This window comes from Ammospiza caudacuta, chromosome 3 (genome assembly GCF_027887145.1).
Source record: "Ammospiza caudacuta isolate bAmmCau1 chromosome 3, bAmmCau1.pri, whole genome shotgun sequence".
Taxonomy (NCBI): Eukaryota; Metazoa; Chordata; class Aves; order Passeriformes; family Passerellidae; genus Ammospiza; species Ammospiza caudacuta.
Genome location: NC_080595.1, coordinates 57,137,534 through 57,150,243, shown reverse-complemented (window position 1 = coordinate 57,150,243; position 12,710 = coordinate 57,137,534). Strand labels below are relative to the sequence as shown.

Below are 12,710 nucleotides of genomic sequence, written 5' to 3'. Positions count from 1 at the left end.
TTCCAGAAGGGCCATGTTCAGCATTGCGCCTCAAGGGTTCTATCTGTGTTTCAACTCCTTTTCTCTTTGACAGGGAGGTAAAAATGACTGTGTGTAATTTACTGTAAGTCTCTTGGTTGCGATGCAATATTCTTTGTTGAACTGGGTCTGTATGAGTCATTTATTGAGAAGCAAAATAGAACTACTGACAAAGTTTCATTACTTCTGACAAAAAGAGACTCAAGGCTACACACCATCTTGTTTCAGGGTACTCCACACGTTACTCATTAGGTCCTTCTGGATGACATGACAGTTATGAATTCTTTCATCTTACAAAAAAATACTAAATGCTGTTCTATTTGACCATTTAATCATAGAATACTACATAGGCAGTAGTGGTCTGGGCCATAGCTGTCCATTTTTGGAGTCCGTGTAAGTTGTGCAGGGAGGCGGGAAGCTCACCTTGCCAGGCACTGGGGAGCTTTCTGGACCCCATCCTGGGCAGCCCCAGAAGGCTGCGCTCGGACTGAGGGCAGCAGCAGGAGCAGGCTGTAGGAAAGTCAGCTGCCCAGGCAGGACAGGCGTGCTTCAGCTGTGGGACACTCCTGCTTACACCAATTGTGTCTCGTGTCATTGATCCACAGTGTATGGTTGATACACACACTCCGTAGAACACTACCCCTTCATTTACCCCTTACCACTTGCAATAGTCTTCTAGCCCTGAATTGCAGGATACTGTGCAATTAGGAGCAAAAAGGCTGTTTCGTTCTTTAGATAATCTGGGAAAAATCTGACCAAAGTACAGTGACCAAAAACTGCTTTTACACAGAAATTAAATAGGGGGCAAACAGCATTCAACTGTAGCACTGTGTTTTGAAGGAGCAGGAAGTGTAGACTGGAGCAAAGATTCAGGGCAGTGCCTAGGGGAAAGCTGCTGTATCTGATACAGATATAAATATGTACATGAAATCAACAGTGCTTCATTTAAGAATCAAGTCTGCATTTTTTAGTGATTTTTCACTGTAAAAGAAAAACACTCCACCTACCCAAGATATTTACATGTGTACACACTCAGAACAGTCAACTAAAATAAAAAAGTTTAGCTGCCACAAATAGGTATATAATGGGAAGTTCTTAATTAACATCAGATTATCTTAAAGCAATAATGAATGTCTTGTTTATTTTTTTATGTATTGGAATGGAAGGGATATATTCTGAAGGCAATTAAGAGAGAGATGGTGCTTGCCTGATTCTTAAGGTAATGTTCTCTTTTGCTGGGGTGATGTGGGTGCTGATTGAAGTACACGAGCGTTCCCACTAGAGGGGGGTCCACTCAGCCTGGGTTGTAGTGCATTTTGGGGTTTTTGTTGGTTTTGTTTTGGTTTGGTTGTTTTTATTTTGGGTTTGTTTGTTTTGTTTCATTTTGGTTTTGTGGGGTTTTTTTGGAAGCTCAGCATGAGGAAAACCTCATGGAGTCCCACATCTTGTTTTAGTCATGTTGTGTATCTTATGATGTCAGCAGTTACTTGTCTCTTACTTAGCTTAACTGTCCTTTATACAAGGAGGTGAAAATCCAAATGAAAGGACTAAGGCACTAGTGCACTGTTAAAACACAGTAGTAACAAAGAATACAGAGAATGGTTCATTGTATCATCTGCAAGGTGAGGACAATTATTTATCACAGAAGTGGGGTGATCATTCTTGGAAAAGTAGAAGCAGCTTTATCAGACCTGTTCAATAACATTCTTAATTAGAATTGTTATCTATCTTCACTCCAAACTATTTTACTGTCTCTGTGAGCCTTATGTTTCCAAGCATAAAAGAAAATATTTCTATCTATGAAAAAGACTAAAGAGTGTGTTAAACTAGCTTAAATGTCTGTTTTACTCTTTGATGTCACAGTTTGTTCTTCCTCTCAGTTTCTTGGTGAAACTACAATTGAGTTTTGCACATGTGTTGGTCATTGTGTTAATTAATGTGTTTTGAAGCTGTGGCAGTTGGGAGCATTCTCTTGGCCCTGAGCAGGAGCTTCCTCAGCGGAGCCCAGGTGCTGACAATATGCCTGTGCTCTGCACTGGGGCTCCTGGCATGTGAGGTGGCCTCTCTGCAGATGAAGTGCAGTGCAGAGCCCAAACTAAAACTCTGCCTGGTCTGTGCTGGGTTGGTGCAGGGTTCCCGTGCCATGCCATCCATGTTGCGCTTCTGTGGGGCAGGGGACAGGCAGCCCTGGACAGGGGCTGTCCACCCAGCTGGGACCCTTGGGAAGGAGAGGGAGGAGGAAGGGCCAGCAGGGAAAGGGAGACAGAGTGTACTGGGGCTGGCAAGGCTTCAGCATCTCTGATGGATTCAAGGAGGAAGTCAGAGAAGGACCCTGTGGCACAAAGAAGGCTCCATTTTTTCTCTAATGGATCTCCACAATAGAAGTGTAGCACAGTAATGAGCATCCACTGTCTGCAACTACCTGAAAGGTACAACAACTGAGGTTGTACCCAGATAGGGGTCAGCCTCTTCTCCCAGGCAGCAAGTGACAGGACAGAAGGATATAGCCTCAAGCTCTGCCAGAGGAAGTTCAAGTCAGACATCATGAAAAATTTCTTCACTGAAAGGGTGGTCAGGTATTGGAATGGGCTGCTCAGGGAGCTGGTGGAATCACTATTCCTGAAAGTCTTCAAGAAACAACTGGACGTAGCACTTGTGTTCCATCAAAGGTTGGACTTGGTGATCGTGGAGGTCTTTTCCAACTTTTATGATTCTACAATTAATGGGACTGGAGATAGCATCTGGGATATACAACTACATAATACTGGATGGAGAAAACTGAATAAGTTTGAAAAAGTTTTTGGGGTCTATCTAGTGGTGATAGACCCCAAATGTACCAGATGTTGTACCAAAACAGTAAGCCTAGTGAAAACGAGCATTGACACTTCAGATGTGTACCACATTAACCCTAACCCTAACCCCTAAGCAAGATGCTTCTGATAGTGGAATGACTTCTTTCAGAAGCCACCTGAGCGTCTGAGCAGGGCACTGTATTGTGACAAGCAGTCATACAGTTATTTCCAATCCAATGGCTGATTATTCTTTCTGGCCCTGGGCAAGTCACTTAACCCTCTGTTTCTTCATCTGTAAAATATATTATGGATATTTATCAGTCTCACCAGGACTGATTGTTTAATATTTATAAAGTGCCTAAAGGATTAGAAGCTTAATATAAGGAGCTAATATGTATCATATCATTTTAGATTGATTTTATTTACTTGGATTTTTTTCCCTACCTCCTATTGAATGAGATGCTATTTTGTAGCCTCTTACTGTCATTCCTAATTAGCTGGACAGGTCACAATTGGGTAACTCTAGGTTCATTTTCTTCATTTATTCCTAGTTCCTGTGAATGCTTTATCTCCCTCCCACTTCTTTTTTTTCTCTTCCCTTTTTTAATTTAAAGATGAAGAAATACCATATGTTGCTAGATTATGACATAAATATATTTAAGTGCTCCCATCATTGTTAGTTTATAAGCCTTTCCATTATAAACCCTCTTGTTCAGGGGTTTATAACTCTGGCCTTATAACATGCTTCAGGGTGAAACTTCACATTAATTTTTTCCCTTTTGATTTGCTTTAAATCTTTCACTCTTCTTAAGTTAAACTGGAGATTAGATGCATTAGTTATACTAGTTGTATAAATTATAATGCAAGAGTAGGAATTCTAAATATGATGTAAATCAGAGAAACAGAGAATTTCATAGTTGTTAAACTGTGGGCCTGAGAGGAGAGATCTGGGATTCTTTCCATGAGTGTGTCCCTGGCTTGGCACATAACTACTAAAAAATTATTCAATCTCTTTCTGCCTCCCTCTTCTCTCTATATATTGGGATGATGACATTTCTGACTTCACTGGTGTATTGGGAAGCTTAATTAATTAGAATTCATAAAAGACCGAGATTCTCAGGTGAAAGGTGCCGAAGTGTGAAGCATTTTTAAGGAGTCTAATGAAAAATCAGTGTGCCTGCTTTCCTACGGCTGTTCCTGTTGTTGCAGTGTAACGTGTATCAACTCTAGAGTGGCAACCAGTGTATGGCCAAAGCAAGGGCTTTCATCTGGAGCACCACTCAATGACCTGATAGCTTGTTTTTCTCAGACTTTCAAACACTCACTGTATCTCTCAGCCAGTTGGTCTCAGCCTTTGCCTGGGGAGCCTGTGTTCCCCAAATTCCAGTTTTCAAACAATTGTCTCTTCCAAGACAGGACAGGAGCACGCAACCAGGACCTTGGCTCTCCTTGTTGCAGTTCCACTTGTGCTGGTGCAGAAGTACCCAGCCTGCTGAGAGGGTAACAGGAGGGAAAGAGGTCAGGGGTTTCCAGCTTTTTTTTTTTTTGCAGGGACTTACTATGGCAGATATTCTGGTTGTGCTCAGGCAGCTTTTTGGAGTAGTCAAAATTCTGTATAGAGAAAAATGTTCCAGCTGTAGTACAGTAAATTCTGGGACACTGGCAGGTATTCTTTATGTCATTCAGGTGGAGAAACCTTGTTTGTGTCATGAGGGATGCTCTCTAAGTTTCTTCATTTGAGGATTTCTATTGTCAGCTGTTAGTTTTGCACATCTTATCATGTGCAGGTTTCCTAGGGTTGATCCAGACTGACACCTTCATTTACAGATCAGTTCTTTGCCTGAAATGTGGTGCTGTGCTCAGGAGAGAGAGGTTCTTGGTAGTGGCTAAATTTGAAATTATCTTTCTCCTTATAATTTCAGGTTGAAGTCTTGGCCTCCGAGGATGCTACATTTGGACACAAGGTGTGTAGTTTGGTGCAGTTTTGTTATATAGGTCCCAGCAATATGAATTGTTGGATGTGATGCCATAGAAAATGACAATTTTCAACCCGAGAATTGGGGGTCCTGTGACTTACATCCATCAATTCAGAAACTTTCCCTTGTGTGTGATAATCTGAGAATGGCACACAAGCTGTCTTAATCCTCTTCTTGGTATAAAACCTGTGAGCAAGTTTTACTCGCGGAAAACCACGTGGACCCGTGTAAGATCAGCTTAGCAGTAGTTTTTAAGATTGGACTTGCCCAAATGCTGAATTTATTCTTGTTCCATAGATTTGCAACTCAGAAATTGTACTTGTTGTCTGCTTGGCAGTCTGCTGAGTAAGTCACTTTGTTCAGGCCCTTTTTCCCAGAGCATTTCGGGTAGGAAGTAGTGCATTGAACAGCTGCATCACCCTGTGTTCAATTGTAGATCAGCGTGTGGCGGGCAGTGTGTGTTGGAGAGACGACTTCAGACCTGCCCAGCTGCATGCATGGGCTGTGTCCTACCTGGTGCTCAAGTTTCTTTGGCCAGTGAGCATTGTGGTGATGACCACTGTTTTAACTGAGCACTAATAGCAGATGATTTTAATCAGGGCAGATTGTGTGTAGGCTATAACCATTTAGCCAGGAAGAGTGGATGGGGAAGGGAAAATGGAGGTTGTAGGAACAGTAGGCTAAATCATGAGAGTGAAGAGTTTCCTGCTGCTGAAGGCCCATGTGTTGTGATGCTACTGCAGGTGGAAAAATAGCAGTGCTGTTACTATTAAGGTAAAAAGGAAAAGCAAGAAAATATTGAATAAGTTCTCCAGATTTATTTGGAATACAATAAGCAAAATTAACCAGCAGGGAAAAAAAAGCATTAAAAGTACATAAATATTCATGATGCCAAAATTTACATTGTGTCTATATTGTACATTTTTATGTTGATATGTGATAAAACGATTTCAATAAATTATTAGAAAACAAACAGAGCTACTTTGGTATTATTTGAAGTATATAATATATGGTAGTCTGCAGTATTTTCTGATTTTTATTTAATACCCAGCAAGCATACAGAATATTCATTGAATATTTAATAAACCTGGAGGGTCAGCTCTTGTGAGCTCATCTCCATAATCCTTCAGACTAGGTGGGTAAAAAGAAATATTACTGATGATTATTTTTGCCAGTCACTCTCAGAGCTAAAAAAAAGCACTGTGGAGGAGGCTTTTGAGTTTTTTTCATGGCTAGATTTACAAGGTGTTTTTATGTCTTGTCATCCTGATGGACATCCTTTGAAACTCCTTTTTATTACAAAAAGTTTTAAGAGCTTTCTGTTGCTAAGCTTCTGTTTTGCAGAGCCGAATTCAGTTTGTTGCTAGCTCTGACCATCAGTGTCCAGACTACACAGCATCTTTTTTCCTAAGATTGGTCTTCAGAACCATCAAGATCTTTTAAACTCTCTTCTAATAGTAGCTTTATGTTCTATAGTGAACTAACTATGCCTAGAAATGTCATGTACTTTTTATCAATCAAAAAGAAAACTAAATGTATCATCCAAAACTTGTTAATCCCAGAATTTATTTTTGCTGTTTATTTAGAGATGCTGCAAAAGCGTTTTCTTCCCTTCTCTCCCTTGACATTCTTTCCTTACTGTCTGTCTCAATGACAAATAAATGCCAGTGTCTCTGTTACATTAACAGATGAGTTTGTGTGCCAGTAGGGAGTGTGTATAAGCAAAATTTTTTAAATGAAAAATAGTTAATTTTATAAATTAGGAAGTGAGTTGATATGATAACACAGTTGGCCACCTAACAGTTGAGAAGGATGTGAGGGTAAAAATTTGCACCATGCAGTGATTTCCTTGGTACCTGCTTTTAGCCTGAATTTTCCTCCAGGGCTATTGTAGACTGTTGAGGGGAGCTATCTTTTTTGGGTTTGGGTGTAGAATATGTCTCAGCTTGCAACATTGTAGGGCCCCTCTGTATGCAGGAGCAGAAGCACAGTTTGCTGCAGGGGATGACTCTTCTTTTGACTGCATCCATTCCACCTATCCTTAGATGCCACTTAGTTTTAAGCTGTTGACAGGCTGTGTTGCCTGTAGATACATACAAGAATAGTGTCTTTTTAAAAAGGATATTTGTAGACTACTAAAAGAATGTACAATGTCATTTGTTATTCTTAAAATCTCCATGATCTCAGTCTCATGGTAAATATGCATACTGGCAGCAAATGAGACTGTTTCTCAGGAAAAGGTTCTGAATGAGACATCAGAATATTGTTCAGCTTCGCTGTAGTTATCATGGGCAAAGTGAAGACCTGGCTGATGTAGATCTGGCCCCTTGAATGGCTGAGTCTTGGATGATGATCATCATCCTCGTAAGTGTTTGTAGAAATCAGCTACAGGATGCTTTTGATACAAGTTATGCATATTGATTTAGACAAAATAATTCTTATTTTAGAAAATAAAATGAAAACAAAAGAAACTGTGTCAAACTTTCAAAATACCTAGGGAAAAGGCACCTTGAAGTACCAAATCCTGTCTTTACTCCTTAAGCATGAAGCAGGTGCAAATTGCAAACCATTAATAGCAGTCCTTAAAAATGTTTCCTCCTCCTCAACTTATTAATAAGTAAACAGTCTTCCCCAAACAAATGTAGGACATAAGGCATTTATTAAAGTAAAAATTACATTTATTATGAAGTTCTTGTTTTCATTTTGTGCATATGTGAGACCAGTCCTGTTTAAAAGGGCATAAAAATCTAAGCACATTTTCAATCAGTTTTAAAAAAAAAGTTGTTGTTTGATAATTATAAATATGTAAAATAAGTAGAGGTTTGATTGCATTGCTGTCCAAAGCTTTATTTTGGTTGACTAGAAGGAAGTAAACCCATTCAGCTTTCTGTGCAACTAATTTTACAGGAGGAGGAAGCTGTTGGTGTGCTGTAACAGCTCTTTCGAAGATGTGTGCAGTTCAGTTTACACATTTATTTGTGTGTGTACTTGAATGCATGTTTGTTTTTAAAGAAAAAAAACCTCCCAGCTTTTGACTGGTTCTTTTGTTTCAATATTTAGAAGGGTTGTGATATATGTGTGGTTATGCATGGAGAGATGTAGGGGGAATGACCACGTAGCAAATCATGAGCAGCTGATAGGTGATGTGGGATAGGCTTAACAGTTAGGCCTGGTTTGTTCAAATTCTGATGAGAATAAACTTACATATATACTGAGTTCCTTCAAAACCATCGTTGCCAAGAAAGTAAGGTAGAGTAAGAGCTCACTCTTACTCTATAGATGGAGTGATATCTGCCCAAGTCTGCAGTCAACACACAGGAATGTATTTCCAAGTTGGAAACTGAGTCCCATTAATCTTACTAAAGCCTAATGATGATTTGTAAAATACTAACAGTACCAATTTATTTTGTTTTTATTTTAGCTGAGTAGGAAGTTAAATTTTAGCAGATGGGACCAGTGTTTGCAGATGGCAGAGAAAATAGGAGGAATACAAAGATGTGAAAAAGAAAGAGGAAAAAAAAAAAGGTGCCCAGGGCAGAAGTAAAAGGTAAAATGTTTAACCATTTTGAATAATGCTCATTTAAAGACCAAGGCAATGAACAAATAAAAATAGGAGTGTGGGAGTTTTTTAAATCCTCCTAAGAGATTCAGATGCTCAATTTCCATTAGAACCTTTTTATCCCTGAGGTAGAATTGAAAATCTTAGTATAAAAGGTTGGTTATTATGTAAAGATTTAACTCACATTTTGTTGTTGTAGGGCATGAGTTGGAATTATGGTGTCAAATGCAGTAGCACACGCTTCATACAGGCTGCAAAGGGCGTCTGGCCCTATCTTGAGAACAGCATGCCTGACTTTTTCAATATCTGCACTCGGTTTGCTCTCCCTTTCCCTAAAGCTTTTGCTGGCAGCATCCACCTGACCCAAATAACGTAGGTTAGGGAGGCTTCACTCAGTTAAGCCTGGTGAGATCACCTGGTGCACGTGTCCCAGCCTGTGTGTGGAGCTGTGCAGTGCCATCAGCCGTGTTGGCAGCGCTGGCCACAGAGCCCACCCTCCGCAGCTAATGCCGAGGTGCAGTGATCCCAGCTTTGTGCTGCATTAATATAAATAAGTTTGTTAATGGCAGTCCAGCAGCTACATGTCAGAAGGCTCACAAGTTTGTGCAACAGGAAAAGAGACACTTCTGTTCCCACAGTGGGGGAGCTCCACCAAGAACAGGACTCTCTTATTTGGTAGCGAGCTTTAATCCTTCCATTGTGTGTCGTTTTAAGCTGTGTTGTGATGTAATTGGCTTAATCATTACTATTATGTTGCTTTGCAGAAGTTAAGATTGTAATTTGACATATGGAAATAAATGGCAACTGGATTAGTGATTTGCAGGTGTCATTTAAAAGTGGGGCAGGGAAGAAAGCCTTTCATATTTTGCAAGTGGCATGTTTGCTTATGTACAGAGGCAGAATTAACCACACAACTGCATCTCACACTGGTTTGAAGTAGGAGAGAGCTTCACCTGTTCTTTTCTGGGACTGTGTGCTGCTGGGTTTGAGGAAAAAGAATCTCATTCCCGATGGATGTGTTCGCTGTAGGAGTGATTTTATGTTTCCTTTGCGGAAGACAAATACAGGAGTAAAGCTTTCTCTTTGATCGAGAAATCAGCATAATGGAGAGACAGCTCTATCAAAGAAATACAGCAAGGGTGGTATTTCTGATGTGGATGTGTCTGTGGATGGTGGAGCTTCCAGCATTGTTCCTGGAACTAGCCGTATTTTTTGTTTTATGACACAACATAAAGTGATGACCTTGTCTCCATAATTTAGTAACTCTGGAAGTTGTTTAGAGAGTCTATTCCTAAGTCTTTTAAAGTATGTGCTGCTGGATTGCATTTTTAAAGTGTTCTTTCTCTGATACAGGATACATGTTTTTAGAATCAAATATGCTCAGGGCTAAAATATTTTTCCTCCCAAACATACTACTTTTACTCCAGTTTGTCAAGGTGTCTTTTGGTGGGCGAGTGTTGGGCAGAGTGGGGAGGTTCATACTTTTAGGGGAGGGGTTTTGCTTTCCTCCACCTTGTAGATACAGCATTATTGCAGCAATCAGCACATCATGGTGCATCTTCTGTAGTCTACTTATTTTCATATCCCAGATAGCAGAAGTTCAAATCCCGAGGGTAACTTGAGCTACACAGTGTAGCTATGTGTCAGCTTCCTGGTTTGAAACATAGGACATCAAAGGGAATACATTTGGTGGCTGACTGTGAGTTATGACTGTGCAAACCTAGAAAGAAACTGTTGTTCTTGCAATATCTGTAACAGAACCCTTGAGCTATGAGATGGAGATGGCATGAGATAAAATTGGGAGACATGACATAAAATCAAGAGATGTTTTCCTTTTTTTTTTTTTTTAATGTATTAGTTTGATTGCAGTAAAATAATACTTCTTGGAAAGAAAAAGAAAATAAGCAATTGAAAGAGAAGAAAAAATAGACATAAAAAATTGTTCTCTTCTAATGCTTGCCTTATTTAAGACAGCTTTCTTTTGTTGAAGACTGTAAGCAGCCTTTGCTCCTGCCATCTGGTGGTTGCTAATAACAGTTGCATCTTCAAAGCCAAATTAAATTGTTTTAAAGCCAATTAATCCTTTTCAGAAGAGAATGTTTTCAAGGGTCAGAATTATCTCTGTCTTGATGTGTTGACACTTGGATTGTCTGTGTGTGCTTAGTATATGGGAAAATATAGAGAAATCAGTCCTCATTTACATCTGTCTTTGCACTGTTGACTTAGCTAGGAACCTGGGAGTTGTAAATAAGTTTTTGGGTTTGTTTTAGCTTAGAAAAAATAGATACTCTTATTAACCTCAAGTAAATTCTGTTTTGCTACTTATAGGAGAGTTAGGATTGTATGTCTCCCCAGTTCTGTTTTTCATTTCTTTGTGGACTTGTTTCACCTGAGGTGTTCAGATGACTAAAAGGATTTTCCAACCTCTTTTCTTTGACTCATTGTTAAAGTTGAGTTTTGGGGTTACTGAAGTGCCCTCCATGCTGGGTGTTTTCCAAGAGTAGAGAATGGCATTATGTCAGGGAACAAGGTGCTGTTTTTATATTTTTAGGGACCCCTTACAGATGTATCAGTGTTTTAAAGTACTTATAACTAAGTAGCAGCAACGTGAACAGGTTTCTTTCTGAACAACCTGTGGATATCACTGCTATGCTATTTGTGACAGTCCAAAAAACCATAAAACCAAGAAATTATGATCATGTTTTACAAATTTCATCTCCTTAACCAATAGTTCTTAATGTCTAGTAAGTTTAGTCTCAATAAATACCTCTGTGGTTTGTGGGGTTTTTTCCCCAATTAGTTTTATACTAATTAAGAGGTACACCGAGAGATTTATGGCCGTAAGTTCCTTTCCATCCATCATACAGTCCTAATTGTGGTCCAGCTTTGTCCTGAGAGTTGCAGGCAGTGGAGGAGTGTATCTAACCACCTTTAGTATGGAGGGTGATTCCAAACAACACCCACTTGTGGAACTTTGTCCCACTTCCCATATGGAGACGATTTTAAAGCTCTCTGGGAGGATGGAAAAAAGTGCAGGCTTCCTGGAGATTGTGATGCCTCCTTGTGCTGTGGACATGGGTCTGGACAATTCCATAACAATCCTGCATGAAGAAGAAAAGACAAAATGATACATAGAATAGGAGGGAAAAAGTTATGTTAGCTGAGAAACCCACTTGTCAGAAAGTCCAGATCAGCTGGATAAATGACATAATAAGAGTTGGTTCTCTCCTCCCTGTGCCCCATGCCCACACTACTGTAGTCTCTGAAAAGACAAGGCAAGGTGAGGCATTTGGGAGGGCCTGTCTCCTGTGGCATGTCCCTGTGTGTCTACAGCATCTCAGGCTTTCTTGGATATTTCCTTTTGTTTGCCAGTGATCCAGGCTAGCCATAAATACATGTTTAATGTTCCTTTTCAACATGAAGCATCTAATGGAGCTTGCAGAATAAATACTGATGGCCTCAGGGTTAGGCTTAGGCAGTTTACATGGGTATGTGGTAACATTTATTTTACAAAGCTCCCAAGCACTCTGTGGCAAGCTGGAGTGAGCACAGATGGTAAACGTGCCTTCCTCAGCACCCTGGAACATCGTTGGCCTGTGGTTGGCCCCGTGCCCTGCAACCAGCTGGGATTAGTGCTAAGAAAATGTAAACTGCTGTCTTCCTTCCGACATCATCTTTATTTTGGATGTACATAAATGTGATGAACAGCCTTCCTCTCCAGTTCTGCACGGTTTAGGTTGTCAAGGTGTGGATGTGGCCATATTTTTGATTTTGATATGAATTTAAAGCTCCCATTGCCTTTCTGACAGTACCACTGTGGAGGTTTCAGAAGATCTATATGCAATTCAAAGCAACTGTTAGGTATTTGCTCAAGTGATGTCTGTAAGTAGGAATCATGGAATGGTTTGGGTTGGAAGGAACTTTAAAGATCATCTAGGAACTTTAAAGATCATGTAGTTTCAACACTTCTGTCATGGACAGGAGCACCTTTCCACACAATTTCATGAGGTTGCTCAGAGCTCCATCCAAGGTAGCCTTGAACGCTTTCACGAATGGAGTATCCACAGTCTGGGCAATTTGTTCCAGTGCTTCATGACCCTCACAGTAAAGGCTTGGCAACTAAGTTTGCTTTTCTGATTGGTGAGCATCCCTCTTTGAGTGGTCCTATGCCCGTTTAGATTGCCACTATATTAAAATGAACTGCTGCAACATTGAACCATCCAGCTTTTGTGGTGGCACCAGCAGCAGCAGCAATCCATATTTTCCCCTTGCTGCTTTTATGAAGAGACAGTCTGTAGTATGGTTTTTCCCTTTCCATACTTCATAAAAATGTCAGAAGAATGCAAAATTTGGTACTGTTTTCAT

The 12,710-nt window shown here is 40.1% G+C and overlaps 1 protein-coding gene across 2 annotated transcripts in view; it reads left to right on the top strand.

The window, feature by feature from the left end:
• The window catches only part of ARID1B (AT-rich interaction domain 1B), a 325,248-nt gene that overhangs the window by 175,637 nt on the left and 136,901 nt on the right, over positions 1-12,710 (top strand). Inside the window, exon 5 of one of the 2 annotated variants that reach the window (XM_058801601.1) lies at positions 4,733-4,774. The exons of the other annotated variant lie outside the window; for it this stretch is intronic. Within the exon in view, the coding sequence (XP_058657584.1) occupies positions 4,733-4,774 (42 nt within the window). The remainder of the gene's footprint in view (positions 1-4,732; positions 4,775-12,710) is intronic. 2 annotated transcript variants of the gene reach the window in all.